This window comes from Petaurus breviceps, unplaced genomic scaffold (assembly GCF_028583685.1).
Source record: "Petaurus breviceps papuanus isolate PSGF00001 unplaced genomic scaffold, PetGlider_PUasm1.0 91133, whole genome shotgun sequence".
In the NCBI taxonomy this organism is placed as follows: domain Eukaryota; kingdom Metazoa; phylum Chordata; class Mammalia; order Diprotodontia; family Petauridae; genus Petaurus; species Petaurus breviceps.
In genome coordinates, this window is record NW_027187419.1 from 57,235,766 (window position 1) to 57,253,564 (window position 17,799).

General features: G+C 36.8%; 1 protein-coding gene across 3 annotated transcripts in view; it reads left to right on the plus strand.

Moving 5' to 3' along the window:
• Positions 1 to 17,799, plus strand: part of SGCG (sarcoglycan gamma) — a 313,430-nt gene that overhangs the window by 212,216 nt on the left and 83,415 nt on the right. For all 3 annotated transcript variants that reach the window (XM_069080733.1, XM_069080731.1, XM_069080732.1), the window contains exon 5: positions 13,941 to 14,060. In XM_069080733.1, the coding sequence (XP_068936834.1) occupies positions 13,941 to 14,060 (120 nt within the window). The remainder of the gene's footprint in view (positions 1 to 13,940; positions 14,061 to 17,799) is intronic.

Genomic DNA, 17,799 nt, shown 5'->3' on the forward strand with positions numbered 1-17,799 from the left:
ACCTCAATAATGTAAAAACTGGCCCCAGCATAAGCGATCATTCTCAATAGAAAACAAAGGACTATAAAAAATGGGATTAGAATATGGAGACTAATTCATCCATATTTTCAGAAGAATTTAGATGTGGTTCTCCCCTGGTCCTGCCCTTAAGGGTGCCATCTAAGTAGAATCAAAACTTCTGTAGTTTGTGGATAGATGGTGAAGGTGTTTGGTGTGTCTAAGCTGGGAAATTCTTATGCTTATCTAATAGTATCTAAGGCAAAATTCAAACCCATCTCCTTGACTCCAAGGCCAACACTGTCTCTACTACACCAGATGGCTACCAAATCAAGAAAGTCCTCATATAGAAGCGGAGCCTTGAAGAAAACAAGGGATTCTGAGAGACAGAGGTGAGGAGGGAGAGTATTCCTGGTACAAAGGCATCAAGGTCAGAGATGAAGGGCCTTTAAGAGAAATAAGAAGTCTAATTTAATTGGACTATAGTGTACCTAGAGGGAAGTAATACATAATAAACTTGAGAAGTTGAAGCCATGCTGTATGAGGTCTTAAATGCCAAAAAAGAAGAGTTCATATTTGATCCTGGAGGCAATAAGCATGTACAATTATTGTCTCATTTGATCCTCATAATAACCCCAAGAGGTAGATGATATATTATCCTCATTTTACAGATGAGGAAACTGAGGCAAACAGAGGTTTAATGACTTATCCAGAGACACACAGCTAGTAAGTGTCTGAACTCAGGTCTTCCTGACTACAAGCCAGAGATCTAGCCACTGATCCACATAGCTGCCCCTCTTCTAGTTACATATCAACTTTGTCCTATGCTATACTTGATAGGTTTCCTTCAAAATATAGTATGATCAAAATCGTGCATTGTGATAGAACTTTGGGCTGTTACTGAGTATTATAAAAACAACCAGAAAATAAATTCTGAACTTCAGGTTGTTTGTCACTGCTTCTGGTCTGCTGCTCCTTATATTTCAGTGATAGTTTAATTTCTACAATACTATTTCAGATTTATACTGCAGTTTTGTAGCTGCATATGAATTAGCCATGAGAACTAATTATTCTCAAACCTGTTTAGAAAAGGCTGGACATTTATAACTACCAAGAGAGGAACAAATGTTTCATTCAAAGTTGAGCCAGTACCTAGAATTACAGCAAATCTCTTCAGGTGTAACTTTATGGTTACTGATAATTATGTCACCAGGTGCATAAACTGGGCTTTTATATTTCAGAACATGTGTGCAGGAGCATCTGAACATCTTTCATCTCCCTTAATATATGGGTTAGCCCTTCAAAGACTTAACTAAGCACCCTTTAATCATTGCTTGTTATTTGGCATAGAGAAAGTTATAGCAATAGATGGTGTTTAAATATTACTCATAAAATAGTTATTACAGATTATTTCAATTTCTTAATGCAGTTTTCTTGCATTAGGAAAATAATACCATTATGCAAAAACTCTCTCTCTCTCTCTTTATCTCTCTCCTTTTCTCTTCCTTATTCACATTTATTTTAAAATAGCATATGTGTTAATTTCCTCAGAATTCTCCACTTATTCAGTATATTTTAATAGCTATATATTTTTTAAAGGCAAGGATCCAGATTGCTCTAATTAGCTGCATGGTGAGGGTAAGTGGGGTAGCCAGGACGAAGTTTCCAAAAGTTAGGCCAAAAGATTCAAAACCAAAGTATGAATTAATTATTTAGTATTGATATAGTACTAGAACTGTTCATTGTACTTTCCTGGACACATAATTTTAACCTTAATTTTGAAGTCTTTTGTAATCACAAAATCTCTTTTCCAAATGTTAGATGAAGTAATTCTATTATTCTGTGAGGAAAGCTCATTGCAGTTCATATTAGATGCATATATAATCACAACATGATGAGTTCAGAAACAAATGCCCCTAGCTATTTTCTTGGTTTATTATGACTCTTTACATCAATTTCTCTACTTCCTACTATAGCCATGCTTGAACAAACTAAATAAAGCACTCTATTTACAAACTATAGAAAAAAGCCAAATTGGGTACTTTATTTAAAGTGCCAAAATTCCCTACTTGGCTATGTCATAGGATTAAAGATTTAAGACTGGAATGGCCTTCCAAGTCTTCATGAGTTGATACAATTCTACACTTGTAACCCATTTAGTTTGCTGATTTTAACAGTGTCTTAACCTGAGATGTACTGTGAAAATGCTTGACACATAGTAGGAATTTAGTGTTTATTGAATTGAATTAGAATACATGACTGACTTTTTAATATGTGATTCCTTATTATAACTCATAAAACATCTTTTATATCAGTTTTCTCCAAAAGGTGCCTTTTCTTCTTATAGAATTTTCATAATGTAATAAATTAAGAAGCACACCATGACTTGGAATGAATTGATTTTTAGTGTTGTTGTAAATGTAACATGAAAATATATTTCCAGAAAGTGAGAAATTATGCCCTGCTCAATAAATTGTTTTTGGCCAGACATTTGTTAAATAATACTATTCCTCTCCACATAATCTATACATGAGTCAAACCAGATTGCTTATCGTCAGTTCATATACCTGATGAACGTTCTGGCTTCTCTAATTTTGCTTATAGTGTTCTTTAAGCCTAAGAGACTCTAAATCTACCCACCCACTTCTACCCCACCCCTGAAAATCTATTTGCCCTTTAAATGCCACATCTTATGGCCTTTTCTCAATCTTATCTATATTGACCTCTCTAAAGCCTGTTGATCACCCTCTTTTTCTTGATACTTTTGTCTCTCCAATTTTCCTCCTACATGATTGAGTGTTCCCTTTTCTGGATCCTTTCCTGGGCAATCCAAATCATAACCACAAGCCATGAGTGCCCCCAAGACTCTGTTCTGGACCATGTTCTCTTCTTCCTGTACACGTTTTACTTAGTAATCTCATCACCTCCCATAAATTCAATTAAGCGTCAGGTAGGTGGCAAAGTGGAGATAGTGCTGGACTGGACGTCATGAAGACCTGAATTCAAATTTGACTTCAGACAGTTTTAAGGTGTGTGACCCTGGACAAATCACATCACCTCTGTTACCTCAGTTTCCTTAAGTGGAGATAATAATAGCACATTCTTCCCAAGCTTGTGGTGAAAATTAAATGAGATAATACTTGTAAAGCTTAGCACAGTGCCTGACTCATAGTAGGCTGGCATTTTATACATCCTTCTTTCCTTCCTTCCTTTCTTTGTGTTGATGATTCCCATATTTATTTTTTCACCCTAACCTCTTTCTTGATTTCTACTCTTGCACCTTCAGTTGCCTCTTAAACATCTCAAAATGTATGTTTTTTTGGACAGCATGTCCAAAACTGAACTCATTTTCTTCACAGACCCCTAAAGCCCTTCCCTCCTTCTAACTTTCCTATTACGAAGGGGAACACAGCCATCCTCCTCTGCTCTTTGCTTGCTTCACCTCTCGTCATTCAATTTATTGCCCAGTCTTGTCAATTATGTCTTCCTAACATCTCTCAGATATGCCTTCTTAATCTCCTCCAACACTACCATCACTCTGGTCCAGATCCGTATTACACTACTCTTGGACTATTACAACAGCCTTTTCATCTATCTCCCTGCTTTAAATCTCTTCTCATCCCAGTGCATCTTCCATTTAACTGTCCAATTGATCTTCCTAAAACAAAGGTCTGACTCACATCACCTCACCTCCCTCCTCAATCAATAAACTCCAGTGCCCCCTATCACCTCCAGGATCAAAAATAAAATCCTCTATCATTCAAAGCCCTTTAAAACCTTGCCCCCTCCTACATTTTTAGTCTTCTTATATTCTTTTCCTACACAAACACAAACACATACACATACACACACACTCACATTGGCCTCTTTGCTATTCTCAGCAGGTAGGTGGCACAGTGGATAAAGCACTGGGCCTGGAGTCAGGAAGACATGAATTCAATTCCAGCCTCAGACAGTTAACTAGCTGTGTGACTCTGAACAAGTCACTTAATTCATTTGCCTCAGTTCCTCATCTATAAGATGGGCTGCACAAGTACATGGCAAACCACTCCAGTATCTTTTCCAATAAAACACAAATGTGGTCATAAAGAATCTTACATGACTGAAAAATAACCAAATAATAACAATCTTGCCATTCCTTGTACAAGATACTCTTTCTCCTTATTCCATTTTTTTCCACACTGGTTGTCTGCTATGTCGGGATTTCTTTCTCTTCTCATCTCTACCTCCTGACCTCGGTGGTTTCCTTCAAGTCCCAACTAAAATTCTACACTTCTACAAGAAACCTTTACCAATTTCCATTAATGCTAACAGCTTCTCTCCATTGATTGTCTCCAATTTGCCTTTTATGTAATTTTGCATTTACATAATTGTTGGCATGTCTCCTCCATGTGAGCTGCTTGAGAGCAAGGGCTGCTTCTCCCTTTACCCCCACTTCTTTGTATTCTTAGCACTTAACATAGTACCTGACCCATATTATATGTCTAATAAGTGCTTGTTGTTTGACTAACTAACCTCTTCCAAGAAACCTTCCAAATCCACTTAGTCTTTATTCCAACTCTCTACCCTAATTGGATCACACATAGTACTTGTAATATTAATGGGATATAAGATCTTCCCTGCCCATTAATAAGCCTCACATGGAGCCCATTAAGGGAAGCTTGCTTAGGGAAGGCTTATTTATAGGAAGACATTCACACTTTTTTCGAATTTCTAATTAGGTGCTGAGTCACTAGGGTTGTGATGCCTTCTGGCTCTGAAAACTATATATGTGTATATATACTCTGAGGTGGTATTTTGCTCTGGGGGTTCATTTATGAGAAGGATCTTATGATTCCCTGGTCAAGATTCTGAGTGGCCGTATGTTCAGAGCTTCCCAACTACTCAGATGTAAAGGCTCTCTCAATCCAGGAATGTATGCAAAGTTGATTCAAGGCAGTCAGAGCCCCATCTGTTGGTCTTTATTTATCTGCTTGTGTTTTTTCTGTTTGTATTTTCTCTAAAGTTCAGGGTGCTGAATTTTCCCCTGAACTGGTGAATGAGATTAAAAAAAATTGTTGACCCTTTAAACAGCTGTCTTTCCTAGTGAGGCAGATCTAAGAACACAGCTAGCAGCCATGCTAGGTATGCCAGTGTGGTTGCTACTACAATACTTTACATCTTTCTTAAACATTGTAATAGTAATGGAATTTAAAGATCCCCCTGTATTGGCTTGGTTTTTGGGTTGAGTGTTAAAACCCAGAGCTTGTGAATCCCACTTGTGGGATGGACTTGTTAAGGTGAAAAGAGAAGGCTAAACTGGGAGGAGCTGGTGCCATGGATTTAGAGAGGCACAAGCAGAGGAAGAGAGTCAGAAGAACTTTTGGAAGCAGCATCATGGAGGCAGAGGGAGAGAGAGGATTGCAGAGGGCCAGTTCGAGCTGCCCAGTACTTTTGAGAGCTGCCAAGGACTGAGGAGACATGGCCGTGATGCCAGTATTTTGTTTGTCTGTTTTGATGTTGTTTTGCCAGACAAAGAACAGTGCTATTGATGCAGAAGTCCTGGAACCTTGCTGTTGGTTCAGGGATCTTGAGACTGTTCTGCAGACAGAGAGTGCATTGTGTCCACTGGTGAAGGCCAGTGCTGTTGTTGCAGAGGATCTGAAACTTTGCTGTTGGTTCAGAAGCCCTGAAGAAGGATTTTCTTGTTGTATGCTTACAGAAATCCTGGATGTATTCAGGGATCCTAGGACTGTTCTGCAGGCAGAGAATAAATTAATGACACTGGCAATGTATCTTGTGGCCTTGTTAAGCTTTGTGGAACAGAGATTGCTGAGAACTTGCCTCAGGTCAAGATGAAGGAAAGACCTCCCTTTGGGTAACCTTGTTGTAACTCCAGGGTAGATGGCCTTTGTGCACTCTACTGCCCCTTTTGAGAAGGTGCTTGGCATTAACTGATGATAATTGTAATTCAGTTGTGATCCAAGGCTGGGATCTTGACTTTTTGTGCTCTGTGGTTGACCAAATGAATGTACTTTGCTTATGATTGGAAACTAATCTCCATTTGAGAAGAGGGGCTTTGAGATTGAGTAAATGAATGTATTGTCCAGGGGTGGAGTAGTACTTGGAAATTATTGAATTACACTTGGTGAATGCTGTATTTTGATTTTCTCTGTTCTTCATTTGTCACTGAATAAAATGGAGGGCTGCTATGCTGGTATTTTAAACCTTGGAAGTTGCCTTTGCTTGGCATTACAGGTATATGTCATATTTTATAATACTGTGTGTTATAGACACTCTGGATTCGAGTCGAAGCTCTATAAGGACAAGAAATATGCTATATATGAACATTTTATCTCCCTTTATATAGTACTCTCCATAAAGATTGATGGAATTGAACTGAATTGAATTTTCTTAAGAGTACCTGCTGGAGAACAATAGGGTTTAGCTTTTTAAAGGACCTTAAAAAAGCTACCATATCCAAACCTCATATATAATAAGTGATCCTAAAGCTAGTTACTATCAGAGCTGGACTCAAAAAACATTTCTTCTTTAACACAAACCCAGTGGTATTTCCACTATGCCACATCATCACTACAGGTCTATTGTATATGTGCGTGTGTGTTTGCATGCATATAGCATTTGGGATCCAGACCTATGATTTAGTTGATTGGGAAACTCTCAGTGTGGGAATTCCATCCCTTAGTGCATATCAGTAACTGCTCTGTAATTTGTAATCTTAATTTCCTGGAGCACTGAGAGTTTAAGAGATTTGCTCATGGTCACACAGTGACTTCCTGACTCAAAGGCCAGCTGTTTGTCCTACAACATTCTGTCTCTTTGTATGCATTAGTTTAATAAAATTAACAAAAGTCATTTGGGCAAAACTAATGTTGGATTAATTTGCAAATTCCTTTGTAGATGACAATTAGTACACTTATCATCTACAAATGGCTGCTGTGGGATGCTAGACCAATTCTAACAGGTTTGTGAGTTTCTTTAATCAATGTTGTGGCATTTTATTTTCAAATAGTGGCATTTTTTCATTAAAGACATAACAGGCAGAAAAGAGTGTTAATGAGGCATGATGTACATAAGAAAGAGTTTGATGGCATTTTTACAAGGAAGCCCCTGAAGCCAGTTTCATAAACTTGACTTAATTAATAACATCATAAAATCATTAACGTTTCTTTCTTTATTTGTCGCAGAAGCCCTTCATTAAAAAACCCATTTTGCCCAATAAAGTTTTTCTTATCTCAAAGATAAAAAAGTGAAATTTATTTCTTAAAGGTTTCTGCTAAAAAATGATTATTTATTCAGTTTTAATCAATGTCCAGTTAGGTCATGATAGCCAAATACATTATATTATAGTAAGTAGAAAGATTAATTAAAAATTCCTCTGAATTATTTAAAAGGGATTAAGTATTTCTTTGATGAAGAACTTATCACCTAGGGAAAAACGGAATTTGAACTTGTTCTAATGTAAAAATTAATATTTATATTTCAATGAATATATATATTTTAAGTAATAAATTCTGCTTTGTAAAACAAAGATGAGCTTTTTCTATTATGATATGAAATTCTTATAAATTCCTAACAAAGCCTTTGACAGATTTTTAAAATTATCCTTCTCCTGTTATTTTATGTTGCTTTATAGAAACATTTCTAGAGCCTACATGAAAATGCTGTGCTTCTAAAGCTTTTCACTGCTGACAATTCTGCAATTAGACCTTGATTAAAAAATAATAGGTGGAGACAAACTTTGGGGTCATGCCTCCTGAAAATTAAAATGATGCATCTAAGAAATATTTTTGTGAACTTCCAATGAGAAAGAAAACTCAAGCTTCTTAGAAAAAATTACTCCACAGACATTTTCCCTTAGTTTTAACTTCAGTTTCCTTTGCTACATTTTGAATCCTTTTCTCTTTACAACTAGTATTAATCAGAATTTGAGAAGACACAACTCTGTGCTCAAAATATGAACCTTTAGGAGAAAGCTCATAATTAACATGGAAGAAAAGTTTATACCAGAGTCAGAGAAAAAGCCAATGTAAGGGAAGGGAATAGGCAAGTATGTAGTTAGAAGATACATTAGGTAAGATGAGAAAGACTGAGTTGTGTCCAACCAGCACCCCCTCTCCCCCCCCAAAAAAAAAATTAATGTTATTTGGGCACTCAAATCAAAAATCAAACCAGATATTGAGAATTGTGTTGGCCAAATAACTACTTGTCTACATTTTTTTCTTAAGTAAACAATCCATCAATCAATATTTATTAAGCACTTACTATATTTCATACACTGTGCTAAATGCTAATGTAGTATATTTATATTTGAAGGGTCTTCCTTTAGAGGAGATCTATTCCAACTTCCTCTTTTTATTTTCAGATGAAGAATTTAAGACATTAAATAACTTTTTTTAAAGATCTGATGTGCAGAGAAGTTCAGTTACTTGCTCAAGGTCACACAGCTAATAAATGTTAGAATCTTACTTAGAACTTAGTTTTCCTGATCAACAATCCAGTACTCATTCTGTTACATTGTGATGACAAAGAGCTTTGGTTCCAAAATTAGAGTCCCTGGGGTGGCTATGTGGTACAGTGAACAGAGCACCAGCCCTAGAGTCAAGAGAACCTGAGATCAAATCCGGCCTCAGACACTTAACACTTACTAGCCGTGTGACCTTGGGCAAGTCACTCAAACCCAACTGCCCTACCTTCTCCCCATCAAAAAGCAAAAAAACAAACAAAAAAAACAAAATGAAATTAGAGTCCTTAATTTATAAACTAATTAATCAAATTTATTTTTCTGGCTATATTTTAAGTTCCAAACTGTCTTTGTCCCTCACCATCCTGCAATAGAGAAAGCATGCGCGCACACACACACACACACACACACACACACAAACACTACTTTCTCTGGAGGTGGATAGCATCTTCTTTTCATGGGTCCTACAAGTACAAGTGGACTTGAATATTTTTAATAGAATGGCTTAGTCATTTATAGTTATCCTCCAAACAATATTGAATACAACATTCTCTTGGTTCTGCTCATTTCACTTTCAGGTTAACAAAATAAGGTCACACAGAGATAGCTTTAGTATTTATTAAGCTCTTTCTATGTACCCGATTTCAAAATTGGTACCTTAGTAACTCCCATCCACTGACTGTAGCCTTGTCATCTGAAGCAGCACAGAATATAACTACTTCCTCTGCTCTTTAGGAGCCCTTCAAATTTTGTGAAAGATAGCTTGACATAATGAATAGAAAGTTTGTCTCAAAGCCAAGAAGACGAGTTCAAATCTTGCCTTTGACATGACTTGCTGTGTGACTGAGCAAGTAAGTCACTTAACCTCTCAGTACTCTAGAACAGAGATGTCAAACACACTGCCAGCTAGCTACAATGTAACCAACAACACTCCTGAATGTCATGGGGAAATATTTAACAAAATAAATAAAAATCCAATAAAACATAAATAATGTTAATATGTGGTTTTCTAAGTCTATTTGCTGTCTGAGGGATCCTTATGCGCAGTTTAACTGCCCCTCCCCTCTTTTTATTTGAGTTTGACACTGCAGTTCTCTGAGATTGCAAGTTACAAAGAAAGTTCTAACCTGAATCAGTCAAAGAAATTTTCTCATCTGGGAGTTCCCTATACCAATGAAATCATAGGTCCAGTCCCTAGTCCCTATCCCTGTCATATTTTGTAAGATGGCTTTCATTTATATCTTGAGTTTCCTTTGTCCCAGGCTAGATATTACTCATTCCCATGATCCTTCTTTACTAGGCAATATTTCAAGACCACTGACTTTTCTGATCATTGTCCTCTGGACAAACACTAATATGAAAGTGTCCTTCCTAAAATATGGTGTTTAGAACTGAACATAATTCTCTTCATATGTTTAGAAAAAGATATCATTTTCTTCATCGTGGATAAGACATTTCTTTCTTTTTTCTTTATTTTGCTTTTTGGAGGGCAACTGGGGGTAAGTGACTTGCCCAAGGTCACATAGCTAGTTTTTGTGTTAAGTTTCTGAGGCTGGATTTGAACTCAAGTCCTCCTGACTCCAGGGCCCGTGCTCTATTCACTGTGCCACTTAGCCGCTCTGGATATGACATTTCTACCTAACATTGTCTTAGCTTTTTATTTTTTTCAGAAAACAAATTTAAACTCTTGACTTGATATTAACCAGAGTCAATGTTATGAACCCTTGCATCTTGTTCACCTTGAGTATTATCAGTCCAGGCCTCCTCACATCCTATACTCATGCTATTGATTTCTTAACCTCAACTAGTGACTTTGTTTTTATCCCTGCTAATATCAACATTATTCTGTCATCCAACATATTAGTTATCCTTACCAGCTTTGTGTCATCTGCAGATTTAGTAAGTATGAATCACAGAATCTCAGTGGTGAAAGGGACCTACCCCAGAGGCTACTTAGTCAGACATATCCCTGAATAAGAATCCCATCCACCCCCTACCCCCAAAGCAATCGGCCTTCACTTAAAGACCCCAAATGAAGAAAAACGCACTCCCTGCCAAGACAGACCATGTTGCTTTTGATCAGCTTTGACCATTGGAAGACCTGTATGTTTTCCACTACCCCTTAAGAGGTTATTGAGTAGTGACTGATGATTGAATAGTGACTGATGACTGAGTAGTGACGGATTTGTAACTTAGTGTGCCCCATGAGTGGAGAACTTTGACTCCTTAAGGATGATTGAATGATTGAGTTACTAAATGATTGTACTTTGTTGAAAACTATCGTGACCACTTTGGTGAAAACTATGTGGCCGTTTTAGTGATAAGTCATTGTGAATGCTCTATTTTGATTTTCTATGATAAGTTGTAACATTCTGAATGCTGTACTTTGATTTTCAGTGAATGTTTTGCTCTGATTTGTTATTTGAATAAATAGAGTGTTCACTATGCTATGTAATCACAATGTTGAAAGCTGTTCATAGCAGCAGTCCTCAGGAAAGCTGCTTGTACATGGCATTACATTCCCTAATTGATAAAAGGTCAAGGATATGAACAGGCAGGTTTTTTGATGAAGAAATAAAATCTATACATAGTCATATAAAAACGCTCTAAATCATTATTGATTAGAGAAATGCAAATTAAAACAAGTTTGAGATATCTCTCACCTATCATATTGGTTAAAATGATAGGAGAAAATGACAAATGTGAGAGGGTTTGTGGAAAAATTGGTACACTAATATGCTGTCTGTGAAGTTGTGAACTGATCCAGTCATTTTGGAGAGCAATATGGAATTATGTCTGAAGAGTTCTAAAACAACGTATACCCTTTGACACAGCAATACCACTATTAGGTCTGTTTCCTAGGGTGATCAGGTAAAAAGGAAAGGAACCTATATGCTCTAAAAATCTTTATGGCAGGTACCTTTGTGGTGCCAAAGAACTTGGAATTGAGGAAATACTATGAATTGGGGAATGGCTAAGCAAGTTATAGTATATGAAGATGATAGAATACTATTGTGTTGTAAGAAATGATGAGCAGGTTAATTTTAGAAAAATATGGAAAGACTTGCATGAAATTATGAGTGAAATGAGCAGAACCAAGAGAATGTTGTATTCAATATTGTTTGGAGGATAACTATAAATGACTAAGCCATTCTATTAAAAATATTCAAGTCCACTTGTACTTGTAGGACCCATGAAAAGAAGATGCTATCCACCTCCAGAGAAAGTAGTGTTTGTGTGTGTGTGTGTGTGTGTGTGTGTGCGCGCATGCTTTCTCTATTGCAGGATGGTGAGGGACAAAGACAGTTTGGAACTTAAAATATAGCCAGAAAAATAAATTTGATTAATTAAAAATAAGACAGTAACTGATTAACACAATGGCTGACCACGATTCCAAAGAACTTAATGATGAAACATTCTCTCCACTTCCATATATGGAAGTGATGGAGTCAGAGTACAGACTGGCATTTCTTTTCTTTTCTTTCCTTTTTTTCGACATGACTAATACAGGAATTTATTTCACATGACTATACATATTTGTAATAAGTTTTTTTCCTTGCCTTCTCTTGCATAAAAGGGGAGAAAGGAGGGAGAAAATTCAGAACTGAAAATAAAATAAAATTGAACTATAAAAAAAAGAATATTGGACTTGTAGTCAAAACATCAAGGACCTGAATCTTAGCACTGCTGTGTACTAGTTGGGTAGCTAACCTCTTTGAATCTCATATCCTTATGTATATAATATGAGGATTATTGTACCTGCCTTGCTCAAAGGATTGCTAAAGAGGATTGTTGAAGAAGACAAAAATGAGAGAATCTACCTTAAGATCCTTTGTTCTTCCTGGGATATTAGGATCATAGATCTAGAACTGGAAAGACCCTCACAGACAATCCAGTCCAGTTCCTTCATTCTATAGATGGCCCAGAGAGGTTACCCAACTTCTCATTGTGGACAAGTGGCTAGAATCTCTAGTGAGATATTCTGGATGGAATCTTTAAAACCTGTTCCTCATCCCTTCCTAAGTACTAAAGGCAAAATTGTACCTTTAGCATGCTAAGTCCTGTGTCATACTCAGCTCTCATCCACTTGGAGGTGGCAGGGAAGGAAGGACAAGGGTGTTGACTCAATTTAGTTATGTGGCCCAAAATTTCTTTCTTTTCTGAAGCCTGTTATTCTAGATAGTGCCAGAAAGGGGAGTAATAAAAGATCATTTAAAATTATCTAGAACCTCCTAATAGACCTAAAGACTTGAATTCAATTAAAGTAGCATGGTACCCTCTTAATATTCTTTCTTATCTCAGGCTTCAATGCCCTCTTAAAGATATTTATCCTACCCTTTCCAGTTTGAAGATAGCTTTCATTTATGAAGACAAAAACAACATCTTTGGTTAAGTCCAAAAGTAATTAGACATTCATTTACAAGTATGTAAAATGCTTCATGAGTGGTACTGCCCCAGATGCTTAAAAATAACTTCAGAAATAACTTGAACAATTTTCTTCATATTAATACATAACCAGAAGGTACTGTGTAGAATTGGGAGAGTACCAAAAGATCAAAATTTTCCTCTTGTTCATGTAGATCACCAGATTAGAGTCTAAGATAATTCTCTCTTTTTTTATTCTTCCTTAATCATTTTTCCACAATTTGTAAGCACACTCCTGAACTTGATATTCCAGAAGGCAAAATCTTTACAAAGGAATACAAACACAAAATAGTAATAATAATGATATAGGACTTTAAGGTTTAAAAAGTACTCTAAACATCTCATTTTATACTCATCAACTCTGAGAGGTATTATTATCCCCATTTTATAGATAGGGAAACTTAAACTAACAGTGTTTAAATGACTTGCCCAGGGTTACCCAGCTAAAAATGTCTGAGATTGAATTTGAGCTCATTTTTTTTTCTGATTTCTAGCCTAGTATTCTATCCATTATGCCTCTCTAATTTCTAATAATGCTGAATAGAACTAGGTAGGGTTTTTTCTTTTTTTCTCTTTTTTCTTTTCTCTTTTTTTTTTTTTTTTTTTTTTTTTGCGGGCAATTGGGGTTAAGTAACTTGCCCAAGGTTACACGGCTAGGTTTGTGTGTGTGTGTGTGTGTGTGTGTGTGTGCTAAGTGTCTGAGGCCGGATCCAAACCCGGGTCCTCCTGACTCCAGGGCCAGCGCTCTACTTACTGCATAGTGAGGTAAAGTTTTTCCTTTTGCAAGAAATAACAACTAAAAAAAGCTATATATTGATAATACATTAGTATTTTCAGGAAGGATTCAGTTTGAACTATATTTTTATCTTTCTATTTAGAAACTATAATTACCCAGTAAGGCTTGAACCTTAGCAAAATTAGTATACACCATGGCTAGTGAGAACAATTAAATTTCAAATAGTTTGGAATTGGCTGGTGGATCTGGCTTCTGTGAATGCTCAAATTACATTGCATCTATTTATTTACTAATTAAATATTGTAATATGTTCTTCAGGTCCCAAAATGGTAGAAGTCCACAGTCAGCAATTCCAGATCAACTCCAAGGATGGCCGTCCTTTGTTTACAGTCGATGAAAAGGAAGTTGTGGTTGGGACAGATAAACTTCGAGTAACAGGTTTGTGGCATTTCTGGAAAAACCACAGGGCATTCCACTGAACTACTTGTTTTTGCAAAAGCAAATCACACTTTTACCCACTTACCATATTTTAGGAAGACAAGAAAAATCTTTTAGTGATTTGTTTTAGTGATGGTGGTTCATTTTTTCCCCTCTTCATAACTGTAATTAGCTCTAAAATTTTGGAAGGTTCTCTTTAAACAATCTTTTTGTACATCAGTTTCCCCCCCCTCCTACTAGCTTATCATCTTTTTATCCTTTCCCATTTAATTTCCCCAATGGTTTCTCATCTTTTGATAACATACATATATCGTTCCAAGTGACATTCCACATACCTTTTGCTTCATCACTTAATCAGACATTCATATTTCCTATACTCTCACTTTCCCTATTATAGGTCTGATCTTTGTAGGTGGTCAGGGAGCCTAACAGATAGGACATTTAGAATTACAAAGAACAAGAAGTCGTAAATGACCCTTTGATTATATATTTGGCATTGAACTTCCAGAATGTAAAACAGTATAGTGGAAAGAGTGATGGAGCAAAGGACCTAGAATTCAAATTTCAGCTCCACCCCTTCATTTCTCACCTATAAAATGAGGGATGGACTCTGGAACCTCTAACAGCCCTTCTGTAATCCTGGGTTCTAACAAATATTCTTCAGAGAACTGGGTGTCATAATGAAAATCCCCAAGGTCAGGCCTCCATAGATGTATGTGGAATGGTGAGTGGAGTAGATATGCCTCATTATTGCTGTAGAAGAATTAATAGCATGACATCTAGCTTATCTGCTTCCCACAAGTGATCATGCATAGATCTGGGTACCTTCTTCAGTAGTATAGTAACAGCTCTGAGCTCTTCAGTGGTGGGCCCTGGTGATCTGTGCTTCATTCTATAATACTTGACATTCTTTTATTCAACCAAATGGATAAGTGTATAGATATTATGGTTATCACATACAGTGATGCCACAAATGTAATAATCATGATGGGCTAGAAATCAGATGTCCTGAATCAAATAAAAGTAAATTTAATAAGGGGTTAAAAGTAAAGTTATTTAATTGTATTCAAACAAATAAACTTCAAGTACAAGATAGGGAAAGGCACTGGGAGTTTTAATGAACTGCAAATTCAATATGAGGTAGTCATTTGCTATGGCTGCCAAGGAAGCTTATGTGACTGCTTTAAGAAAGGCATGGTATCCAGGAATAAGGTAATAATCCTGTTGCACCCTGACCTTGTTAGATAAGATCTGGACTTCCTGGAATTCATATGTGGTACAATTTTTAGGAAGGACAGTGGTAAGTCATAAAGGATCCAGAAGAGGACAACCATGTTGGGGAAGAACCTTGTGTTCATGAATGTGAAGATTGGTAGGAGGAACTCAAGATGTTTAGCTTAGAAGACAGAAGACTAAGAGAAGACATGAGAGTTGTCCTTAAATATTATGGAAGAGGAACTAGGCATGTTCTTCTTCAACTCAGAAAGCAGAAGTGAGCAATTATTGGATGACACAAAGAAACAATTTTAGTCTTAATATAAGGAAATACTTCCTATCAAGATATCTAAAAGAATGGGCTTACTGAGGAGCTAATGGATTCCCCTCAGGGGAGTAAATATTTAATAACTGCTTCTCTGGAAAAATGTACACATAACAGACATTCAAGTTTAACCTGTATTGTTAAAATATTTACCATCACTTTCTGAAATCTGGACAATCAGCAAACAATAAATCAAGTTCTGATTTTCCAAGATATAGATGCTCACACTGAAAATGTAACAATTCGAGCTGACTCTGGTATCTGATTCTAGCCACACCTGGCTACCACTCAGGTGTGTGAATAAGAAATTCTTTTAAAGGTATTGATTGGAGTAGGTGACTGCTGAGGTCCCTTCTAACGCTGAGAATCCCTGCATAGCTGCCCCAGCACTTTTCGATACTTTTCTCAGATTCAATAAAAATAAGACTTGTTGCTTACCTGTGCCATCGAACTCATGTTCCTCTTAGGAGTAATCTGGCAACTACTCATAAACAAAAGCAATATAAACAATTGTTAGCCAGAGAACTGAAGAATCAGTCTTTAGTTAGATAACTGATAGAATCTGTATGAAATTTCACCACTCAGTTTGGAACTTAGATCTCTAAATGGTCTCAATTTCTTTTTTTTACCCAGAATGTATAACTGGTCACAAAATGATCACAAAAAATAGAAATATCAACTTTACTAAGAGATTATGGGAAAATTGTTTGGAATAATATCAAGATCCAGGTCTTGCAAAACACAAAAATGCCATTAAGAGAACTATTAAATTAGGCATGTTAAACTGCCCCCCCCCCCCCCAAAGAAGCACACTAACATCTTGCACTTACTCCACAGAGCATTGTATGGTTATACCAATGAATATGGATGATAACTTGTCTGACCTTTCCATGATCACTTCATGAAATGACACAATTTCTCATGATATCTCATTTGAATTGGGGTATTCTTCCATTGTGGAACCATGGAGTTTGATTCCACAAACATTTTTTTAGCGCCTCGCATGTGCTAGACAATGGGGACACATATTCTATCCTCAAATGAGAGAGGGAACCTAAAAACTAGTGTCAGAGTACATTTTGTATATCTGGAAAATTTTCCCAACTTAGTAGATGTAGCAGCAAGCACCCCGGCGCCCCCAGGGTTTGCCGCCACCACAGGTTCTTGGATCTGCTTTGTTAAAGGAAAGCAACTCAAAATGGGTTAACAAGCTTACTTTAATCAGTCAGACATATATCGTTTACCTTGTTCAGGGGAAAAAGGTCAGCACCCCGAACCTCAAAGCATACAGGCAGAATTATCAGGACAGAAACAGATCAAGTAGACAGATTTCCAAACTGTCCAACCATTACATCCATACCCAGTCAACATCTGGGTTTCCACATCTGGGTTTTTCAAAGCTGGGGGACTCTCAACAACGGCTTCCCAGAATTCAGATCAAATCACAGAACACTTCTCAAAGTGAGTCCCAAAACAAAGCTACACATCAGGGCTTATATAGCCTTCTCCTGGCTCAGAAAATGTAACAACCTTATTGACTCACTGGCCAATCAAGAAGTATTTACTGAAAAACAAGCCTCTCACCCAAGGTTTCAGGTGCACTTTAGCCTAGGGGCAGGGAAGATCTTCCAAATTTGCATTTCCATTACAGTAGAAAATAGCATCAAAAACTAGTATTGTGTTGCACTCATAAAAATACTATGGAGCACTTTGTGATCAAACTGTTTTATTGTTGTTTAGTCATTTTTCAATCATGTTTGATGCTTCAAGACCCCATTTGGGTTCTTCTTGGCAGAGACTCTGGAGTGATTTGTCACTTCCTTCTCCAGATCATTTTACATGTTAGGAAACTGAGGGAAATAAGGTTAAATTACCTGCCCTGGGTCACACAACTAGTAAATGTCTGAGGCTAGATTTGAATTTGCAAAGATGTCTTCCTGACTCTAGATATAGGCTTCTATCCACTGTGCCACCTAGTTACTCTATATGAAACTATAACATGTAATCAATGTGAAAGAGACTAAAGTTGTGTACCATCCTGCAACAGGTAAAACCTACTTAGGTACATCTCAGATTTTTATTAGGGACACAAAACCAGAAGCTAATGTTAATTCTTCCATTTGAATAATAGACAATCCAATGATGTATGAATTAACTTTTCACTAGGGTCTTACTCTGTTACCTTAGAGCATAGAAATT